The sequence below is a fragment of the Chaetodon trifascialis genome, chromosome 6 (assembly GCF_039877785.1).
Source record: "Chaetodon trifascialis isolate fChaTrf1 chromosome 6, fChaTrf1.hap1, whole genome shotgun sequence".
Lineage (NCBI taxonomy): Eukaryota > Metazoa > Chordata > Actinopteri > Chaetodontiformes > Chaetodontidae > Chaetodon > Chaetodon trifascialis.
Window position 1 is genome coordinate 25,632,412 of NC_092061.1, and position 24,283 is coordinate 25,656,694.

The 24,283-nt window shown below is 40.8% G+C and overlaps 1 protein-coding gene across 2 annotated transcripts; it reads left to right on the forward strand.

Annotated features, from left to right (window-relative positions):
- Nucleotides 1-1,148: 1,148 nt before the first annotated feature.
- LOC139333107 (golgin subfamily A member 7-like) lies at nucleotides 1,149-21,335 on the forward strand. 2 transcript variants are annotated; one of them, XM_070965384.1, is made up of 6 exons: nucleotides 1,149-1,209; nucleotides 2,724-2,849; nucleotides 5,542-5,694; nucleotides 11,185-11,286; nucleotides 13,163-13,215; nucleotides 19,608-21,335. In XM_070965384.1, exons 1-5 carry the CDS (start codon nucleotides 1,201-1,203, stop codon nucleotides 13,202-13,204), a joined length of 432 nt encoding a protein of 143 aa, XP_070821485.1. In that variant the 5' UTR covers nucleotides 1,149-1,200; the 3' UTR covers nucleotides 13,205-13,215; nucleotides 19,608-21,335. The 2 variants fall into 2 exon arrangements, with proteins under 2 accessions (XP_070821485.1, XP_070821486.1); XM_070965385.1 differs by having other exon boundaries at nucleotides 19,611-21,331.
- Nucleotides 21,336-24,283: the final 2,948 nt, after the last annotated feature.

A 24,283-nucleotide genomic window follows, 5' to 3' on the forward strand; every position in this document is an offset into this window, starting at 1 on the left:
TCTCAAGTTGAACAGCAAAGCAATCTGGATCATCCCAATGTGTTTTACAAATATTAAAGTAATTTAATACGTTAGTGTGGCGGCCTACTTATTTCTCGGTTCAGAGCTATTTTTAAAGACGGATTTTTACTCAAAATTGCTAATTTATCTGGTTGCACAACTGAGGCTTTTGGAGTCTGTGATGGTACAAGGCCAGGAACATCTGCCACTCATGGGTATTACAGCTTCATTTTGTTGTGGAAACAGAAACCCAAACTGATGTCTGTCTAAAAGAATGCTGTATTGTTTTTTGTTTTTCAGTTGTCTGTTTGTGTTCCTCCTCTCTTCTAGGCTTTTATTGGTGTTCATTCATTTCGGTGCCTTAAAATTCAGTCAACTAGCAAAACTGTGAGATTTGCTGGAGTTGTTACAATTACTATATGTAGATGGAATCCATCACAATGATAAAGTCTGATTTAGCATGTTATTAAAGTCACAATGTTGTATTGTCACATTGCATTGATGTATGATCATCCAGTTGAAAGTGTCTTTATTAAGTATAAAGATGAGTCTTCTTTACATTACACATTGGTGGAGGAAGTATCCAGATCCTTAAGTAGATGTAGTAATATATAGAAGAATATATAGAAGTATTCCATTTTAGGTAAAAGGCCTGCATTCCAAATTGTGCTTATCTTAAAGTACAGAAGTATTATGAGTACAATATGCTTGAAGTAGAAAAATAAAAGTACCCACTCTGCCATACCATTACATTATTATGACTGATGCATTAAGATGTAGGTGATATTTTAGGTTGTAGCTACTTTTACTGCATAACACTGCATTGTATTTTATATTTTTGAAATCTTAATCTGCAAGTAGGCAAACTATAGCCATAAGCAGCATACACACATAAATATTGTGTAGCAAAATGTGCAATATTTCCTATATAAGTATGTAGTAGTAGTAGTAGTAGTAGTAGTAGTAGTAGTAGTAGTAGTAGTAGTATAAAGAAGCATAAAATCAAAATTCTCAAGTATACCGGAAGTACATGTGGTTACTTTACACCACTGGTTATATTGTGTTGTAGTAAGAACCCTTCTCGTTTGAACGGCCCTCTTTAAGCGGAACCCTTGTTACCTAAAAGTTCCCCCCGGAAATGTTAGTTCGTAGTACAACCTAAAAGCTGCTCGCGGAAGGTAAACAGAAATTTTGTTCAACATGGCAGAGGTAAGTTAACGCTGGTTTTGAACCGTATTTTTCATACGTCAAACGTGTGTGAACAGTTCATTCTAAATGTGACAGTTTGTTCTTGTTTCCGGGTAGTATGCCTGACAGAAAAGCAAAAGGAAAGTTGACCAGCGTTAGCCTGCTAGCTCACTGGTCGGTCGGTAACTTGACTGGTAATGTTTACTGGTAGTAGTTGTATAGTAGCTAACAAGCTAGGGAATTTATAAAACAAGTCATATGCGGATCTGTGGGCAAAACTCTACTTCAATGAAGAGCTAAGTTGGTCGTGTCAGCTAGCTGGGAGTGAGGAGTAATTGGCAGTGTGCTAATTACATATCTTTCTCCACAAGTGGACCTCAGGGCAACATAGTGGCACCAGGGAGGGGAGGACTGCCGGTGTATCATCAACCTTTGACCCCCTGATAGTAGATGGTGACGTTAGTGGGGATAATTGATAGCATGCTGCCATGATCTTCTGATCGTAATCACAAGCCCACAACAGTTCTCAAAGGGTAGGCAAACCCAGTGTTTAAATGCAACTTCTGTGGAGACTAAATCATGCTGAACACATGAGATTGTGCTCCTGTGCAGAAAGAGTTCATCAATCAATGAATCGATGTCAACACTCATGTTTAATTTAAATGTGAAACATCGCCTGTTTTCCAAATCAGTTATTACTTGTGCTTTTCCTACCCTGACATGTGAAAATGTCTCATTACGAAGAGCTGAGTATATTTGGGTTTTCTAATAACTGATGTTCAGATAAAGTCATCAGTTTGAAGAAGTCGTTATTTCTTGGCAGAAACTTCTCATTTACTCAATCAGTCAAAACAATAGGAAGGAGTAAGATTGCCCTGCATTACAATACCTGTTCTTTCTTTTGATTGTATACATAAGACCATGATTTCATTTAATTGACAAAGATTGTGAGTAACATATGTGCAACGTGCAATTGATTATTTATTTAATTGCAGTACCAATAGATTGTAGAGATAATTAAAACTGTCTGGAGTCCAGGTTCATTTTGATGTTTTTTTGCTGACTTTTTATGCATTAGTTTTTGTCTCTGTGTAGCATATTTTAAATTGTCCTTACCCGAAATGCATGATATCCTTTTTTCATCATAAATCTGCCAGGAATTCCAAATCTAACGAAAATGACACAGACGCCTATAAATATACAGTATACAAAACTTCAGTGATAATCACTCACAATATTTTACGCTGTAAAAAATACTGTTATGCTCTTTATACTGATGAAGACATCAGAAAAAACCTACAAAATATAACAATACAGTCTGTTTACACGTAAAACGATTTTATCCCAACATGTTTTTACGTCTTTCCACTGAAAGTCAATGTTTCTCTCAATGAAATGTTTATGGTCTACAAAAAAAAGTAAGTGCTACTGTAAATAAAACATGTTGAGTGTATTCTCTGATGAATAGACAGACTTCAGAGGGGTGTTGTATAAATACATGACCCTGTATCAATTGTAATCTCCTGTTTTCACAGACTCACAGCTTACAGGACATGAGGCAACAGGCAGCCATCGCTGCCAAAGTCTTCATTCAGAGAGATTATACCAACGGCACTGTGTGCCAGTTCCAAACCAAGTTCCCTTCTGAGCTGGAGAACAGGGTAGGATACACCTCTTACTGTGTTCAGTCACACTAACGCATCTCTGTCTTGTGGATGAGTTGATACTGGTGTTCAGACTGAGTTAAGGACGACAATATGACTATCACATTGTATTTTTTTTTTTAAGTTTTTGTGTGCCAGATAGTTAAGAAAGAATAATAAAAGAGCTGCACCAGCTGGCTGTCATTGTTATACATATTCAGAAAATACAGGTTATCTCAAACAGCTGTGGACTGTGCTTCAATGAAGTAAAATGTGGACGCCCACATATACAGCAGAAAAGTGTGCACACAAATTCATTTGATTCTGATATTTGTGTTTCTTAACACTGTCTTCATATGCAGAAAGCTGACTAGACAGCATTGGTGTTAGCTATCCAGCAGGTCGCTGAACAAATCTGTGCACGGCTCCGTCGACTCCCTTGGCTTCATCTCTTGAGATGATATCTCTTCAACAAACACAAACCAAGAGCCCTGATCGGGGTGCTGAGTCCTGAGCCATATCATGTGGACACAGAGAACATTCAAACCCAGAACCTTCTTTCCTAGAAGCAGCATCATAAACCTCTGAACCACTGCTCAGAGATCAGTTTACTGTTTAAAGCACAGACTTCACCTACTCTTAACCAGGTTATTGTCCATCGTTCAGGAGCAAAATATTACCATGGCTGCTAAAGAAAACAGAAAATTAATTAAACATTTAAATTTCAGTCCATGTTTCTCTAAACACTGTTTAAATGGTGTATTTATCTTGGCAAACTATCCATATCACAATGGATGCACTTTCTCTGCTCTGGCGCTGGAACCAAAAAGGACGTCTGAAACCCGTGTGAACATGGAGCCAAAAGCGAAGAATAATGTCTCCAGAGGAACCCTGCTTGACTTTGTCCTCATGTGAACCACAGTGGAGGTGTCTTCAGAGCAGACATGGGTAATGATGTGGAGGAGGAAGAGCAGGTCGCTGAGACTGAACAGCCTCCACGCCACATTAAAGATGGTGCCGGCAAAACAGTGCAGAGTTCGCAGGAAAGCTTAAGTTTTGAAATACACACACCACATGAAAAGAGCAGCTCCACAACACTTAAATCTCTCACTGGTGGTTTATTGGCACTTCCCTCTTGATTGGGTGGTCTCCCATGATTTCCTGTAGGGTTCAGCTCTCTCTCTCTCTCTCTCACACACACACACACACACACACACACACACACACACACACACACACACACACACACACACACACACACACACACATACACACACACACACACACACACACACACACACATGCTGAACTGCTGGACAAATGGAGAATGCATCCTCTCTGGGATGTCAACACTTAAGTCCCCTATCATATAAATCATCTTTAAAATTACTGTGTATTTTGTCATGTTTTGCTGTAATCCCAGTTTATGGAATACGCAGTATAATGCCAAGCTGTGTAGTGGCTTCCATTTTTAGGACATTTGTGTCTCTCCGTGGGGATTGTGGAACGTACTATTAAAAAAAGCCTTATGTTCATTTTTTTAACACCAGCATTTTCTTGGCTGTGGGGTTTATTATTTTTGGTTGCTCTTTCCTGTTTTAATGCTGTTGGAGAGTGTGCCAAATAACTGGGAAAGCACTCAGTGTTCTAAATGTATTTGGCAGCTGGATTGCCAAACTATTCAAGAGAGTTTCATTAATCGAGAACTGAACATTTTCATTGATCTGTGTATAATATTTATTTCCTTGGTTCACATTATATTTGGTGACAGAAAGCGAATATTCTCTTCCTCTATTGAATTTGTAAACTCTAGTAGTCTAGTAGTCTCTAGTAGTCTTCTAACATTTTTGGAATGCTAATATGGCTGCATCAGATGTAATGGAAAGATGCTCATGTGGAGAAATGTGGTTTGAATAGCAGTCTCTGAATTGGAAAATTAGAAGGAGAACAAAGGCTCTCAATGGCGGGTACCAAACACGCCTGAGACCACTGATGTGTTGGAGCTTGTTGTTGCATTCCTCGGGCACAAGGGAGCAGAACATTGGAGAGTGTACAGAGGCTTTTCCTCTCTGTATCACAAAGAGATCACCAGAACCACTTGGGACACCAAGTGACTAGTGTCAACACCCCAGTCAAAACAGCCTGTGGGTCCAGCAGCTCTCCAGCCTCCATCAGTCTTCCCTGCAGCAGGCCTTCAGTTGAGGAATTGTTTAGAAACTCTTGTTTGATTATCAGCCAGTTTGTCAGCCAAAAAGCTACGCGTAGTCTGCAGAAGAGCAGAGATACGTCTTTATCTTATTAAAGGTATGCCTGTGCCACTGGGGTTGGAGAAACCATCAAGATTCCTTTCTGGATTGTCACTGTGTGTGTCCGGCTTTCAGCGCGTATGCCCCGGCAGTTATTAAGTGAAAACATTCACAGAGCATATGGCCAAGGCATCCTAATAATTCCAGGAGGTGTTTCCAATGTGGGAAGGACGCCCAGCATTCCCCTGATGTATGACCAGTCCAAGAAAATTCAGCCCCTCATTTATCTAGAGACGGAAAGAATGGGAGAAAACGATCTGGTGCTAATAAGACGAGTTTCCACTTGAATATCCCAACAGAGACAGAATGCACTCGCACACTGCTGTCCAGATACACACCTGGCTCCGTGCCCTGTCTAATGATTTTAACCCATGGATCGTTCTTGATGTGTTCATGTGTTTCAGATTGACAAACAGCAGTTTGAGGAGACGGTGCGGACACTGAACAACCTGTACGCTGAGGCTGAGAAGCTGGGAAGCCAGTCATATATTGAAGGCTGTCTGGCCTGCCTCACGGCGTACACCATCTTCCTGTGTATGGAGACTCACTATGAGAAGGTGAGAGACATTTCGCCTGCATAGACGAATACAGTGATAAGGAATGGGGCTGGGTGTTGAACTGCAGTGCTGTTGTGGTAACATACAAAACGAGGTTGTATCAGGTAGAGTTGCTTTCTTCAGCCATTAGTCAGTTTTACTCATGTTTAGTCATCTTCATCCTTCTTTCTTTGATTTATTTTTGTTGGGGAAAGAAGTTGTCATATTACTCCATTTACATTGACAAAAACATTGACATATCAGTTAAATTATAGTCATCAAGGCCAACAATGTGGTGTAGTAGTGTACTACATTACATGTAGTGTAATGTAGATATAGAATATGAATGTAGCATCATCACAAGCTCCACAATGGAGGATTTAGTGGTAAAAAGAGGATCGACCTCAGTAGTGTGGACGTGGTTGAATACAAAAATCAGATGTACAACAAACCACAACAACTCTGCAACAAGACTGGAAGAACAAAAGCGGGCAATACAGCAAACTTATTTCACCACCTCTAGCACATCCCAAAAGTCCCACAAGGAGAACTAAACAGCTATTGTGAGGTCTGAACCCGAAATATTTTTCAGTATTTTGTCAGATCAACAAGAACACCATTGTTGCAGAAATACCCTGAGATATTGTGATATTAGTTCAGGGTCGTATTGCTCACTCCCACTTTCAAGCATCCAAATGAGTCAGGATGTCCCTTTGATTCAATTGTTGGTGTCAAAATCCCTCAATTTCATGCATGAGTCCTTTTTAACTTTTCAGTGAGTATCAATGATCTCATCACCACTTAAAAGTGTAGTTTGAGGCGTCCTCAGACCTGCCTGACTGAAAACCTCACAGGGCCCTTTCCCAACAGTAAATCCAAGAAGTGTAGCAACCACAAACAAACACTATACAAACCCAACTCCCAAATTCATTCTGACAGTTGCAGAACACACACACACACACACACACACACACACACACACACACACACACACACACACACACACACACACACACACACACACACACATATATATATATTATACAGTTTCCAACCAATATGGGCAACAACAGAGCAGCCAGAGAGTGCGACACATCTTTTCTACACTCAGGTTTGATTCCACTGATCAGCGGCCCTTGGTGTGTGTTACTTTACTCCATATCGCCATGTACGAACAGGATTCTCTGACATAAATCAGCCCTCAGACGTGTTGATCTCACCTCTGCTGTTGCTCCTCATTGTAGAGAAACTAATCATTCTGTTTCCCAACTTCAGAGTGTCAGTGTAGAAAAAGTGATCCAACCACTTAGAGGCGGTAATCTTGAAAGGCTATTATGTCATTGCGAAGCTTCGTGGATTTTCACATGAAACGCCGTGTCTCCAGTTAAGTGAAATGAGGACGTCTCCTTTCCTGTAACAGCTTGTAGAACATTTACACTCATCTTATACTACAGTGATTCATGCTGGATGTTTTCACAGGAGTGTACCACAGACATGTCTGCTCATTATTGAGTTGTTTTATTGTCGTCCATATTGGTTAGAAATTGCTTTAGATTTTTCCACATGCTGATCTTAATATACATTACCATCTGTTTGCTTGTGGATGCATGTACAGTGTACGTTCATTTTTGATTGATATGCTTCTGAGATTTAGCGTCTGCTTGAATAGCCAAAAATTACATCCTGTGTCCTTTCCTAACCACTTTTCCTTGACCTTGATGGAAAACACCTGTGGTCAGGGAAAGATGTGAAGGAGAATTCATAAGGACTTAGGAAAAAACATCCACGGTACCAAGAGAATCCGAGTGCACCTACGCTGTGATACATAAGTATCACAGCGTAACGGTGGATGTTACTGATGTGGGTCTGCTGTGGTGAAACTAAACTACAGTGTTCTGAAGATGGACTGTTAAAAGTATCCTCTGCCAAAGGAGGTACGAAAGGAAGCATTTATTTAGTATTTGGAGGATTCTAACAGCTCATACCATGGCTGCTGCTTAGATGGGTCATTTCACTCAGTTAGGATCCTTCCGAAGCAAAAAGGCCATTCGACCGCACCGTAAATGTTGGGAAAGGGCACTGTGAGGTTTTCAGTGAGGCATGTCTGACGACGCCTCTAACTGCAGGCATCCACTCGGGGCATCTGTTGGTAATAAGTTGACTGATACTCATTGTTGGTGAAAAGTCACAAGGGCTCAACTAGGACTGTCACACATTGCAGAGGGCATAGCTGGAACATGTGCACATTTTTCCCCCATGTGCTGCATTTGAAACATTACTTGGACAAGCCCAAAAGACAATGAAAAACCAAAAAGAAGGTAATTGCTGAAAAAAATGGGTTTGTTTTAAAAAACTTTATTTAGCCTTACTGAAACATCTGAAAAGATCTAAAATAGATTTGGTTAGACTGTGAGTCCTAACAAACAACATGGCTTTACTCCCAACGCTGCCGCACGCTCATTCTTTCCACAGCAAGACTTAGTCCAGATATCCGCCTGTGCTCTTCTGCAAAGCCCTGCTGTTGCTGTCATTTAGTTTTTTGTCACCTGCTCACGAGTCCACCCGCCTGACACCCAAGGGTGCTGTTAGCCTCAGGGTCCAGCTGTGTTGGCGCTGTGCTGCTGCTGGGACGATAACGCAGGCGCGTGGGAAGAGAGGTCACGGCTTAGAAAAGTCTCGGTAATCTCATCTGCTCTTTTTTCAGCAATGAAAGTATATACAGTATAAACATAACTGTTTTTCAGTTTTTATCTTCAAATCCATCCATTCAGCCATTCTGGTCGTGGATATGTTGCGTTGCGTTGCATATTTATGTGTTGACAAGATTTAATATTTGAAACATTTAGCCTCTTTTGTTCAATCAAAAAAAAAAGGTTTGTAGAAAATTATTGTAGGTACCAAACAGAAAACTCGTGCAGGTTTCTATCATATGGTTCACTTATAAGAGTTTCTGAAGCAGAGGAGAAAGTGTTAGAAAGACAAAGAGGTAGAAGAAATATTCTCCAAAAGCTGAATGACAGTGAGTTAATGAAACGCTGCAGATCAGATCATGCAGGGATAATGTTTGTGCTCTCTCATTAGAGATGTCCTCGCATCTCCCACTCAACCCTGAAATCACAGACTGATGAAAGCTGAGCCAGTTTTTCCACCATCAACAGGCCTGTCAAATAGACAAAGTACTAAAATGACCAGCATGGTAAATAAATGAAACAACTATCATCATGTGAACAGGTTTCTGCACAAGTAGAAGCGTGTGTTTTCAAACATTTTGTACGCTACTTTTAAAGTATAGTTTACAACGTAATCAAGAGAGATTCTATGATGAGGCCTCTATATTTCACTGTCCGTTATGACTGAGAGAGCTTTTTTATTCTTTTTTTTCTTAATCATCCAGTCACACCTTTTAAAAGAATGTGTCATCCCTAGCAACAGGGTCAACCACACCTCCTCACAAGTTTCTGTCTCTTGCTCTGAGAATTTCCCTAAATCACTCCTGAGATGGGACTCCATGCTGGAAATGTTTAGGCTAAGGATGGAGCTGTCTGAGCTTCTCCTGATGTTTGTGAATATGGTTCCATCAGTGACACAGTGTGTGGGTGGCACTGGAGATGATTGAAGTGGATTAGTACTGTAAGACGTTATGTTGCTGCTGTGTGGAAGCTTTCAGCTTGGCTCTAAATGAATCACTTCATGACTTCTATGACAGCTAGTAGATAACTGATTTGTGTTTGTCTAAAATCCCTCTTGGCTCAGTTCACGTCGACTACAAATGGATCTGTCTGTCAGTGTTTTTTTTTCCTGCTCTATGAATTTGTCTTTTAGTGGACAGGAGTGAACTGGGATAAAAAAACATTTGGTTTAGTTTGGGTTTAATGAGCACTCATAAAGGCATGCAATTTAAACAGACTGCTACCAAAGTAAAAATGGAGCCTGTTATTCAACTTCAGCTCAAGAATGCTTTGGATTGGCAAGAGGGATCATCTCACTGCTTACTCAGCCAAAGATTTGCTACTTTGATTCCAGGTAGCAACTGTACCTACTCAGAAAAACAAGAGCACTGACACTTCACTGGACCTGCAGCTGAAATGATTACTTGATTGATTGATGAACAGAAAATGAATCCTTAACAATGTTGTTAATTATTGGTCCTTTAAATCAGTTAACTAGCAAAAATACCAAACATTGTCTGGATTTTCCTTCTTAAATGTGAGGATTTGCTGTTTTTTATCTGTTTTCTATCATTGTAAATTGAATATCTTTGGGTTTTGCTCTGTTGCTCCGACAAACAAGACATTAGACAACGTCACTGAGGCCTTGAGGAAATTGGCATTTTCACCATTTTCTGATGCTTTACAGAACAAACGATTAATCAGTATGGCTAGACACTACCTGACTTTTTGTACCAATACCAAAATACTTTCAGCAATGTCTTACTTTGAAGAATTATAAACATGTTTTTCCTCAAAGACCAAATTTTCATTTAACAGAAGAAGCCAAACTTTAACAAGACTAAGAGTCTATATCTCTGCTAACAGCTCTGTGACCAACTTTGGCTATCCATGTGATGGATGCTGAGATACTTCCTTTGTGTGAAAACTTTATGACCCCGATTGAGCCAACATTGTGCTGTAAACTATTGTCATACCTCACCTGGAATGCAGTAGCTTCACAAGAACACAACTCAAAGGTCAAGTATTCACAGTATGTTAGTCCAAGTCTACTTGTTCAGTATCATAATCTAAACATGTATACATCCCAGGTGGAAACATCTGTCATAGCACCACTTTCTCAAAGTATAAACTGGAACATCTTCATGAATTTTATGTGTGTGGTTTGAGCAGACCACTTGATGGCCAAGTAGCCATCGAGAGATTTATTTATAGAAGATGTCCCAGATTTGTAATGTAAGGACACATACAGTGCACCGATCAGTCAGTTTCACGTTTGTTTGTTTTTTGTCTGCACCCAGCAGCAGTGGTCACTCTGTTGGTTAGTACCCACCTTTGGACGATTACAAAAAAGCACATAACTTCTAAAGGGATTCACATAACATGACCAAACAACACACCCCACCCCCCACACTTTAGCCAAGCCCCTTCCATAACTTATAAACCCATTGCCATACATCCTTGCAAGACGCGTCATTGGACCAGTAGATCCATGAAAATCTGTCCTTTCATTGGTCCACTAAACTGTGCCCACCCTATAGCAGCAGCAACTTTCTATCCATTAGGCTGAAAATTACCATGGAAGGAATGGTTTGTTTAGTATGTTGCTTATTGTCTTGGAAACAAGCTCAACAAAGCTCGCAGTAGAAGAATACAAACAGAACAGTATGTAGCATCTCTCCAGAGCAGAAAAGTTGATTCATCGGTAAATCAGTCAGCAGAAAATGAAACCTTCACTTGAGTCTTGTGTAAATACCAATAGTAGGTTAAAAACCGTGATCTCCCTGATCTGGTACAGTGACACCAGTGGTCAGCTGAGGTTGTGTTTGCTGTCCCTTTTTAGGTTTTGAAGAAGATTGCGAAGTACATTCAGGAGCAGAATGACAAGATCTACGCACCACGAGGCCTCCTGCTCACCGATCCCATCGAGAGAGGCCTGCGAGTCGTATCCTTCTCCTCAGTGTCTGCTGCAGCCAGAAAATACTGTTTGTTCTCTTCACTCAGCCTTAACTGTTGAACCGTGTTTAGCTGTAAATAAACTGCGAACAATGATCCCCTAAATAGATTAATTTCAGGCATTTATCTGACTCTGTATTTCATGGGAAGCACAATGAAAACAATAGTAAGAGTAAACTCAAACTCAGATTACCAACCTTCCAAACAAATTAGAAACACAGTCAATGTTTTTACAATAAAAACAATCTTGTTACGCTCGAATGAGCATGTGCGGGAAAGAGGAATGATATGTTGAATATTTTGAGTAACTTTAACTTGTTAAACATACTCTGAGATCAGAACACGCAAATCTAATCTCACCACAGCTTTAAGCAGAACAAGGAGCTTTCACAATGACCTAATAGATGTCGTGATTTACAGCCCCCACCGCGTCTCTCCCTGTAGCTGCTGGATGAAAATGGAAAGCAGCAGTCTGGGCAGCTTACAGGAAATCCAGCGCTATGAAGGGATACCCTGTAAAAACACCAGATAAAAGTTAGTATGTAATCCATAGCATCTGCATAAAATCAGCGGGTGCACCAACATCCTGGCTGTACCAGCGTGTGAGTTTGTGTGTGTGTGTATGTGTGTGTGTGTGGTGACTCAACTTCCACATTAACTGTAACTAGGCGGCAATGGGAGATTAAGGATAACAAAATATGACTGAAATTGTTCACAGCTGAGCTTTGTTCCCCCTCTTGCTCTATGATTTTACAGGGTTGACAGTGATCTGGATTATTTCCCTGACACCGTCGGGCTGCTGTGCTGACTTTGGCACAGGAGCGCCGCGAGATTGACAGAAATGTCTCACCTGAACTTGTTTTAATGTTCGAACCGAGGAAACATGATGATCGTATTTGTAACTGTCTAATGATGTGACTATTTAATAGTACCACCTGAGTATTTACGTTTCTCTCCAAGTCCGAGGGGTTTTTTCTAGTCCCTCCTCACATTCAACAGAATCTGCTGTTTTACTAATGATGGTGATGGCAGAGCATGATTTTCTTTTTAAAGAAAACCAGAATAGGAAATAGATGTATTTATTTATTTTTAAGGCCAAAAGCCAGACAGCTTTTGGCCTTTTAAGGTTACCACAGCAGTTTAAGTTCAGCTAAGATGCTCAGTATTTATGCAACATTTACAGCATCAGTGTGTTTTGATGGTGTATTTGGTCCAAGTCTTTATGTCAAAAAGAAGAAATTTAAGTTTATTCATTTTTTACGCAGCAGCATAGAGCTTTCTACATCATTGTTCTCCAGGTGGTGTAGACATTTGGTTCTAGTGGGCACTGTTGGCAGTTTCATTTGATTGGTGCAGTATGTGTTTGGGCAGACATTTGTAATAGTGTGTAATATTACTTTAATTCCAACAGCTGAGGAAGCTGCCAACTAGCTGGCGGCCCACGTCATTTAGTCTCACCTGTGATTTAAGCGTCCCTGTTGCTCTGTGAGTGCATGTTCACTTCTCAATTGGAATCACCGGGTAGTGCTTGCTCGCTGTGCATAATGCATGTTAGCTTGCTATTGGGCTTGTTTATAAAGGAACAAAAACGTCTTGTGTCAACATCCCTCTGCTTCACAGGGCTGTGACATGCAATGCCAGCCCTCATATGTCAGTCAGCTGCAACCAACATCCACCAGAGGCTCGAAGAAGCTGACGCCGTTCCACAAACATGTCCAAAGATGGAAAAATATGCACAATAGCTGCACTATCGTTATAGTTTGTATTTCCTTACGTGGACAATTGAAAGTTCACTTGGTTTAAATTGAATGTAAAATGAACCCAGCCTTGCTTCACATGCTTTTCCTTGACTGAATCCGATTAAGATTGAGGTCACCATCTTTGAAGACAGAAGCCTGACAAGATAAAAGCTGGAATGGTGAGTATCATGATTAATATTCCAAGTATAATGAGGACTTTTTTGGACAGTTTTTTTTACCCTGATTGCACAGACTTAATGTGCGCAATCAGAGTTCCCACACATCCTTGAAGACCTGGAAACCAGTCGACCAATTTTCCAGTCATGGAAAACACATGGAAAAGGAGAGAAAAGTCAAATGTCCAGGAAAATCTTGTGTTGTCCTGGAAAATTAGTTAAACATTTAATATTTTCCTTTAGCTGAGAATGAACTGCAAGACTATCAGAGATCCCAAAAATGGATAAACTGCCATCTGAAAGGGCCAAGTTATGGTCAGGGTCATTATAGCTTTCAAATGGTAGTTTATGGACGAGAGTACGTTGAATAGTCAGCTCTTGGTTATGTTGTGGAAATGCTGTGAACACACCCCCTTCTCCCCAACTTTTTTTAAATGTTTGACTAAAGTTAAGCTGGTTAGTGTGTTGGGTTCAGTTGCTGAAGCTGACGTGGTTTCCAGCTTGTTTTCACTGCTGTAGTTTAAGGTTTGTGATTGAACTCAGCAGTGGTTTCAAATGTGTGGTGTTGTTGAGAGAGCTGGACTTTAAATCTTATATTTAGGTTTGTAAAATATTTAGGTTTCATTCTATTTAACACATGGACACGTCCAATGTTATGGCTGTATGCTCTTTTAAATCAGACTTCCGCAGAGAGGAACACATCAGTATATGGTGCGATCCCAGCTAGATCATCACTGGAAATGTCCTGGAAAAGTCCTGGAAAATGAGTGGGAGACCCTGAACACAAACAGCATATTGAAAGCGTACAAAAACACTTTTCCAATAATGAAACAGACATTTATCTCTCATTTTTGGGAAGTATGGAAAAGGGCTTGAGTCAAAAAGCAGTAATAAAGGAGGGTTCGCTCTTTATGTGTGCCGTTGCTTTCATGCAGCATGCCTCCTCTGCATTCAAAGAAAAATCCCACATCAAAGTTCATCTGTGAGTAATATTAGTTAAGTGCTTTACAGTCAGGAGGGCTGTTTCACAAAGCATTTAAAGGGCTTTATGACTTCATGTTGCTCAGTGCTCTGTGTTGTGTCAGTTACATGCCCGAATCCAGAAAAGTTGGGTTGCCGTGTAAAATATAAATAAAACAGAATGGGATCATTTTTGACAAATCCTTTTTGACATGTACTCTATTGAAAACAGTACAAAGACAGTATATTTAATGTTTTACCTCGTCAACTTTATTGGTTTTTGTAACTATATTTTATTCTGAATTTGATGCAGCAGCACACATGTTGGGACAGGAGCAACAAGGGAAAGACTGGGAAAGATGTGGAATGCTCCAAAAACACCCGTTTGGAACATTCCACAGGTAAACAGGTTGATTGGTAACAGCTGACAGTATCATGATTGGGTATGAAAGGAGCATCCTGGAAAGGCTCAGTCGTTCACAAGCGAGGATGGAGAGAGGTTCACCACTTTGTGAACACATGATTGGATAAAGGATGATATTACAAGTTTCAGGAACACTTTGTAAAGCCAGTTTTTATTTACATTTTATACATCCTCACATCTTTCTGGACTTGGGGTTGTCCTTTACACCCTGCAGGTGAAGCACTCTTGGAGCACTGTTGTCCAGAGTGCATGAACTAGCCAAACCCAGCAGCTGAAGTGATTCAGTGTCCTTTCAGCACAACAGCAGGCTCACTGCAGTTACACGTCCTTTAGTAGCTGTAATCAAACAATTATCACATTTTAGTTAAAATAGCCCATTTCCTTGTTTGCTTCGCTTTCCGCCAGGCTTCATTCAGGAATTCAGGAATCGGCATAGTTGGAGTTTATGGCTTCAGTTTGAGAGAGCTGCTCGTCCTACATTGAGATACGTGTGGTATTTGTGTATCAAAAGCTTATGTTTTATTTACTGAACTGCTCTCTTTTGTACTGATGCATTTAAAATCAACATAACCAAACTGTAGCAGATATTTCTCTCTTTTTATGTTCTCATTGTTCCCATAAATTATGCAGTTGATGGGACTTATTCCTCCCAGTCAGATGTTCATATCCACTGAATGTTTGATAAGAGCAATAGCAAGAGGACAGGAAGCTGAAAGTAGTGTTAATGTTACATCCACATTGACAGCAGTTGATAGTGTTGGCTCACCTTTTCCTGAATGTCAGCATGCTGCCTGCATGTTTTCACAGTTTGCCCCAGCTGTTTTATTGCTGCTTCTCGTCTAACTCTCAGTGGATTGTAGATCAATTTAGCCCATAAATCTGGTTCTTCTGAGAGCCAGTAACATCAGATAACATTCCTGACAGAGACAGAATGCAAGGTGCTTCTTATTAACGGCAGTGCAGCAGGTCAAACAGCTAAATCAACTTCTGAACTAGAGACAGTTTTGGGCGATGGAGGATCTGGTTTTACTATGTAGGGGCGAGGCTGCAATGTGTGATTCAACAAATGCCTGCAGGTCGTTGAGTGGGACTTACTCATTTGTATGTATTTCACATTATTTTTATTTGTATTTATTGCTGAAAAATGGGACACATGTTGTCATTGCTCTCGATTTCAAAGGTTGCGTTTTTCTTTAGTTTTGATCTTGTTTTCAAAGTGCGCAAAAGGCTACCAACAAAATATTTTGCCATAGTTTTCATTGACGAAATTAAACCGGTTTATTTTCACTCTGTCCCCATTTTGTCCATTGCTCAGAACAGCCACTCTTTGATGTGAACCACTGCTGTCTGCAGCGGTGCTGTACTGGCTCATACTTCTGCTTTGTCTCAACGCTTGATGTTTTCTTCTGTCTTTGCCGACGACTGTGAATGTAAGGAAGGTTGCAAGTGCGAAAGCCTTTCATGGAATGTCACCAAAAATGATTCAAATATGAGGTCCCCTCCTGTATTTCAAAGGAGACATTTTCAGGGAATTATTTTCAACAAAGAATGTATTTATACTTCTATCATTTCCATAATTTGATGTCATGAAGAGCATTCCTCAGTCGTTATCATTCCATGGCAGCTATGTTGGCCTACCCACAACGCACATTGCTTTGTTCGAATGCTTCAACATTGTGAGACAGCACGGAGAGATCGTCAGCTACAGATGGCTTTTATATATGTGCAGATAGTTCGCCCTGGCTGACGCCTCATGGTTTTTGCCTCAGGAGCACATCTCATCCCATAAATTGTTTCAATCGCTGTTACAGTAAATCCCTTCTTTTCCGCCTGTGGACAGAATAAGACAAGGAAGCTCATTTTCATGGTGTCATCCTAGGATGTGCCGGGCCCAAATCATACTGAAAAGTACTTTGTGTAGACGCTGGACAGAGCCCAGTTGCACTGTAGCGTAGACACTACCATCAGGGGCAGACAAGACATACCCCATTAATATTTTACCTTTGTGGAATGTTGTGTTTGGCAACATTTGTCAGACCACAGACCCCTGTGGATGGATAAACCATTGCCCTACTACCGTATAGACCCATACAGGGATTAATCTTCTCGTTTGAAATTCTTGCGGAGCGCCTTGATACGCATACATGTCCTATTGAGGAATGTAAACCCAGGACTTTTATAAGTAGCTGTTGAGAGAAGAGTGCATTGGAGTTTTGCCATGGTCAGACAGGGTAAACCACAGCTAGCATGCAGCCTGAGCACATATACAGTATATCCATCGCTCCCAGTGTTTAAGCCTCTATCCTGTCAGGCTCTCTCCTCTGTCTCCTCCAGGCTTAGACTGATTCATCAGTGCATCAGCTCAACATCAACCTTTTATTAAAACTCATACTAGCCCTGAAGTCACCATTAAGCTCTCTCACAGTTTGATTGTGACAGAGCTTCCTCTTGTGCTGGTTCCCCATCTTCAAAGGTGGCAGCAGCATGCCAAATACCCTGTGTATTTCACACCCAGGGGTCCCCCCTACCATGTGCTATGCTGAAGTCTTACACAGACAGAGTCAGTAGCCCCCAGGATACAACATTTCATGGATGCAAGCCAAGGCAATCAACTAGGCTGTACATGCTTTGCACACTCATCACCTCGGCCGATATCTTTAACAATAAGGCCACTCACACAGCTGCACAACCACTCAGCAACTGTCCATACAGCACACTCGCCTCTCTCTAACCCGACACATGCACACTTGTGTGTCGCTGTACAGCTTTTCACCTTATTCGCAGCAGGTCTCTCTCCATTCAGTCACAGCAAACGGAGGCTAGAGATCGAAAAATATCTCACCTTTAAAAAGAATGGACCGCAGAGGCGTTGACTAAGCTTCTTCTCATTGCCATCCTGGTATCCAAGAAGAGGAGAGCAAGCTCTTTACTTTCCAAGACACTTAACACCCTCATTTTCCAGTCTTGACCTAAAGCCAAGCCTTGTGATCTTTCCATTCACCCACCTGCTTCTTTGTCCAACCAGCCAGCAGGTCACTTATACTAGCATCTGCCGCATCACTGCCATCTCCCTGAGAGGACCTCACAGCTTCAACTTGACCTGGTTCTGGGGGCTGACTGGGTGGGACAGGAGCCCTCAACCTGCCTGTGCATGTGCCACTAGCTGCAGAGGTGCCAGCATTAGCTCCTGCCTGCAACTTTACTTTCAGCTAAAAAGCACTAAAAACCCAGCGTTCACTTCCTGCCTTGCACGTAAATGGCGGTTAGCAGCCAGTTGGTGAATGTAGAGGGTTTAGCTGCGAAAGAGGACCTCATCAGGTGGCCAGAAACACGACTTCAGATGAGTGCTCATTTGTGGCCATGTCTGCTGGATGTGTAAATAGGTACTTGGCTCCCAAGTGTTCAAACTGCATTAATGGTTTTGTTTGTTTTCATATTTTTGTGCTCAAAGTGTCCCAGGATTTGGATTTGGATTCAGATAGAAATGAGTCTGGGGTTAATACTTTGAAATTACAGCATTGTATGTTTTTCTCCAACTTGTTATTATTTTTTTAATTGCTTGGGAACAGAAAAAAGAAACATTGACTTATTATCGGCCTCTGGCTGCTCCAGAACCAAAACATGCCGGTCTCGACCCTCATCACGAGTCTATCAAACTGTTCTCTCACATCCTCTCCCCTTCCCCATTATGGCTGAAGGCCTAGCAGGCTTAAAGCAGGGGTTTTTGTTTGGCTGCGAGTCTCCCAGGTGAAGGTCTCACAGCATGACGGATTAGCCTCTAGTGGGATGACTGCATTGTAGAGAAACCAGACTTGGCCTGAACGGCTCCTGAGCATTGATTCAAAGGCAGATGGCACTAAGTCAGTGTCCTGGCATCTCATACAGAAGGCATCCTTCTCCTGATAAGGTGTCTGCGCACAAACTCGCTGTCTGGCCACAGCACGCCAACAAACCTGTAAACTAAGCTGCACACATGAGAATATTTAGTGTCAGTGGGGAATGTTGGACAAGGCAAATACATAAACGGTATTCATCACTGGTTTGTTGTTCTTTTCATTGTTTGAAATTAGTTTTTTCTCAGCTGCCAAGAATATTTTTCACAGGCCAAGCCAAGAGATATTTTTCATTGAAATGTGTCACTTTTGTATTGCCTGTTTTTGTACATGTTGTACATGTTGTACATCCTGAGAACATTTGTACAGCACTTTGATCAGCATTCACATTCTTTAAAGATACCTGACAGAACTATACTTGCTTTTGATACCAATACTGTACTTTATATGCCGTGCAAGCCACACCACCTCTGCTTATAGTGAGTGAACAAACAGTGAAGGTGTGCTTGCTTTTGCTCAAACGTTGGAAACTTTTGAAAAAATGTACAAAACTCAAAATGTTTCAAATGTTAATTCTTTGCATGTGAGATGTTGTTATTATTGCAGTTTATGTGAGTTGCAGCTGAAGCGTCTAAGGATTTTGAATGTTAGTTATGTCATGAAAGCACTGAAAGTCTTCTGTCTTCTTAATTTAGTTGTACATACATCCAAATCAGGGGAGAGATGAGCTCGACAGCAATGCAGGAAATGCTACATTTCTTCATATAATGAGGCAATTACAGAGTGAAAGTATCAGCTGAAGCTCTGAAAGGAGTTCAGGTGTCAGTTCAAGTGTTGACAGCAGTTGATGTGTCTGGTGAAGTTCCTGCTGGTGTGAAAGAGCTTACAGTTGAGTGAGTAAGATATGAAGCACTGTTAGAGGATGAGTTGAATGTTGGTAATTTTAAGTCTCTCTGCCTAATTTTGTACTTAATCCAATGAATGACTGCATTCAGTGAACCTCTCCTCTGGCACTGTAACTGTGCATTGTGACTACTGCCATGCTTTACTGGTCCTCATTATCATGAGTTACACATGAGCTTTTCTTTGTTACGACAAATCTGAATGTCATGTCCTGTTGTGAAAAGAATGCACTGAATGCTCCGTGATGTCATTAACCAAGCTTTCTCTTTCTGTAGCAGCTGATTGACTGAGCGGAGCTTCAGGGTGTGCTGTATCCCAGCACCAGTGCCCACCTCCCCGAGGACCCTGCAGACCTGTACCCTTAATACTGCGTCTCTACAATCTATCCCTTTCCACTAACGATCATGTGCATGTCCCATGTGGAGTATCTGTTATGAGATTTCCAACCTGACCCTGATTGAACTATTGTTTTATCATTGTTTGAGACCTCCCTTTTCCCATTCATCATTTGAGGATTAAAGGCTGTTGCTTGTTTTTGGTTGGAGTAAAGAAAAGGATGTCATGGAAAAACTGATAGACTAACTTACTAACACAGTTTATTGACCTTCTTCGAGCCGTGATGTTGTGTTGGACTAACAGCAGCCTTTTGGATTGATGAACTTTTGTATGTTTCTTTATTTTTTGACACTCCTTTTTGAATGATGGAGCTAACACAGGGTAACTTATTTTTATGAAGGACTATGGAACTCACTCACACCTATGCTTTAAGTGCTTGTCTTTGCTGAACTGTGGATATGATTTTATCAAGAAACAGAGAACCCTCGTTATTCGTGTCATTTGCTGCATGTGCCACACCTCGCTGTTTGTTTGCTTTAGTCTTACTCATGTACTGTTGAACGGGTGCTCAGTAGTTCATGGTCTTTCCTGCATGTGTCCTTTGTAGCACTTGACCTTATAGCTGACTGACAACTGAACTTCAGGATCCAAACATTCCAGTCAAACTGTCACATTCTAACCTTAATATACATCTTTAGTTTAAGAGATTGAAAAATTGTGCTCGCTCTGTATTCAGCATGTAATATTGTTGATGCTACTCCAGTCATGCTTTTTTTTCCTTTGATAAACTGTGCTATGCATAGTGATGGTGACTACTTTTGGTTTGTGACTCATGTCTAACGAGTATATATTCATATATTGTGAGATTGTCTTTGACTGAAGTATTAAAAGTGCTCTTGTTAGTTGACAGTGCCTGTCATGGCTTTGAATGTTGCCTTTGTTCAAGTCTAAAGGTCCCGGTCACAACAGAATCTAAAACAGCAAAACTTTGCAGCAATGACAGTGCATTCCAGTGGAAACTATAATAGCATAGCTTATTAACCTCCTCTGTCGGAGTATTGACTGCTCCACAAAACAGGACGGGTTTGCAGGCAGTGGGAAGGTAAGAGTCGATGGTGCAAATGTGAGTAAACAACACTTTGAGGGAAAATAGAGACAATCTCCAGCCAGCTGGGCTAGCGCCAGAGTTAGCGGTTATCTCGCCAGCTACAGTGGTTCAGCAACTAGCCCCGCAAGTAGTCACTACGTCAACAAGCTTCTAGACACAAATATTTAGCTGTACCGCTTTCTGGTGTGACCGGGCCTTTGCTCTGAAATCATGTGAGTCAGATCTTGGCTTTGTTCACTTATTGCTAACAAGCCTCCAGAACCAGAACATAATGCTGTTGAAACCGTAACAACAGTACACTGTAGTACTGTAGTCTACATATGGCCGATAATGTTTATGAAAGTACTTCATGTACAAGTTTAGATTTTTGAATGCCATAGCTAAAAGACCAAGTATCATGATTTCTAATTATGTAAATAACGTTTCATTACTAATTTTTCATTTAGCTTCGGTTAATTGAACTTTTCTATGTTTTTTTTTTTTTTTTCAGTTTAAATCCAATGTTTTATTAATCAAAAACGTGTATGCTAATAAATGAAATGTGTACATATTTTACACCATGCTTGCTTGTGTTGTGTTGGTGTCAAGAGTTAATGCACATTTCAGATTTTACAAACCCACTCACACTGGAGACAAGAGCTACAAGACACAAGGTTCCTGATGGCTGTTATGATTTAGAGACCAAAAAGTTAAGAAGCGAGAGCTGAACAAACTCCAGGGCTTCATTTCAACTTGGTTTGCTTTCAAGGGCGGTATTTTTGTGTTGTCTCTAAGAGTTATACAGCAGGAAAGCTCTCCTGAATCCACCAGAGCTGCACTATTTCTCACAGCGGAGGTGAACCCTGACTAGATGAGGTTATATTCTCACAGGAGCAGCAGAGTGATGCATTGAGGAGGCGAGCCATCCTTCAGCTGTATGAACCGAAGTTCAGCCGTTGGATTTGCAAACATGCAGCCTGCAGGAAAGTGCACGAGCAAGACGAGACATTTCCACCACTCTTCACTGCCTTGTCTATATTTTTCGAACCTCTGACCTTTGTGGAGGGAAAACAAGATAAGAAAAACAAGCCTAACAATGATCAGTAAAGTTTTGTTATGTAACATGTCCCACATTCTTCAGTGTGGGTTTTTAAATTATGATATGATATTCACTTAAACTGCAACCCATTATGTCAGAGGGCTTTTCCTAAAGAGATGAAATCTGCGTGTTGAAGAAGGGAAAGTCTCATGATAAAATACCAGGAAGATGCCCCAAAAACAATCTAATGGATAAGTGCCATATCAAGTTTGCAGTTTGAAGAGTGCTTTTGATATAAATTATGGTTGTGAAAAAAATCCTCAAAATACTGGTTCTGTCTCATGCTAGCAAGAGTGCTTTGAGTGGCGTTAGTTTTACCCAGAAGACCTATTAATCTCTGCAGAAAAGAAGAAAAGGCGTCTTATCCCTTTTTGATTTGCTGAGAAGAACAAATGTGTTGGAAGCTGTGTTCAGTCTGTCGTTCACTCTTTCTGCAATGAGCTGCTTTTCTCGAAACTGGTCCCCTATTATATCAAGATCACCTCTTCACAGTAGACGGTTTACCAAGCAAACAAGGGGCGCCTCCGCCCCAGGACCTCAAACTGTCAGGGGCCTCAGGGCCATGAGATAAAGGTGTCTGTGAGCCAAAAACGTTGCTCTAATTTGAATAATTGCTCATTTGTATGTAACAGAGATCAGGGGGTCCATTACCTGATACGGTAAATAAATGTTTGATTATAGGATTTGCACTGCACAATGTATGCCAGATGAATAAATTACAGAAATGTGCTGGCTTTTAATTCTTTTTTCCACATTATTGGAGACATTACATGATGAAGGAGCCAGATTTTGACAGGGCAGCAGAATGCCTGGAGTGAAAAATAGATTTCTGCTTCTGCTGCATTGATGTTGATCCTTTTTTAACTTGTCGATTGTGAGTGAAATACCTATACAAGCATAGAAAAACTGGTTTGTTTTGGCAGCCAGGGATTGGCATACACCTTGGTGCCAACTTTGCAGGTTAATTTGGCTCTGACTGCACAACACGAGTGTTATAAAGGTGATCAATCATCCAAACAGCACCAGAAGAACAATGCCTTCTTTCTGCTTTGTTTTAGTCGAGAAAGATTTCTAGCCAAGCTCAACCCTGCGACCACCATCAGTCCAGGGAGTATCGCACCTCTTACCCAGTGCATGCTGGCACAGGTTCCAGCAGAGAACCTGACCTGTCACCAGAATCAATCACAAAACTTCTATTTCCTATTTGTGTTTCACACTTTCACATTCAGACATTCTTCTGTGTGACAGGCACTGTGACATTTATCATTAAAACATTACTGGCAGCATCTTTACCGTGAAAACATTCCTCACTGCTTTCTGTTTCATGAGGTTTTTCTTCTCACATATTGGTTTTTGTGTGTGTTTCACCTCATTACTGCCTTTGCTTTTTATTTGACTTTACAAACCCATAAAGCCCCCTTTGCAACCTGAACCGGGAACAGAGTGGCACACTGTTCTGTTCTGGGTTTTCTGCAGAAATCTGATCTACTGCCAGCCGACTGTGGAAGTCTTGGTTGAGACAGTCAGTTCTGCTACAGAATAAAAATCAAATGTTTGGTTTTAATGTTGATGTTGCCAGAGAGAAGAACAAAAATAATACCATTCATATTTCCCAACCAGGATTTGCCCTCATTAGTGTTTTTTGGGAATGCTTGGAAAATCTGCCAATTTGATAAATCTTCCTTAAATGATTCATATTACAGGGAATATAATGTATCTTATAATTATTCCCATACATTCACCACAATACAGTGCGGTCCTCAGCTGTTTATGTCCACTGTGGTGGACCCCAAAATGACCATTTGTTACTTTTCTGAGATGAAAAAGCAAGTCAGGAGGGAACAGCGTTTTAGGATATGGAAGCACGCCAACTTACTTCTAAAAACTCATAAAATGTGGACATCAGGGCCACAGTGGGACCCCCGTCCTCTGTTTCCTTCCAACCACACACATATAAAGCATGAGCACAGCTCTCAGTGGCCTCATACAACAAGATGTGACATTTCTCCAAGCTTGTCTGTCAACCAAACATCTGTTGTTGTTGTTGTTGTTGTTGTTGTTGTTGTTGTTGTTGTTGTTGTTGAAGTCCTTTAAATATAAAGGTATAAACTTCTCACTGCTCACTCTCAGTGTTCCTTGACATAGAAAGGCTTGGACACAGACTAAAAAAGAAAGTAAGGGCAATGTTTAGGCTTGTATTTCATATAATTAGTGTCAATAGTGTAATACATGTAAAACATCACAAATATAAGGAGACATTGTCCAATAAGACATATGCACATAAAATGTACATATATATAAAACCAAAATATCAATCGTAACACTAATCATATATTTACAGAAATTCAGGTGATACATGGGTGATAAATTACAAAGGTTTATCCTGAGAGAGCTTTTCCCCTCCAGTAGGCTTTCAATGATGCAGAACA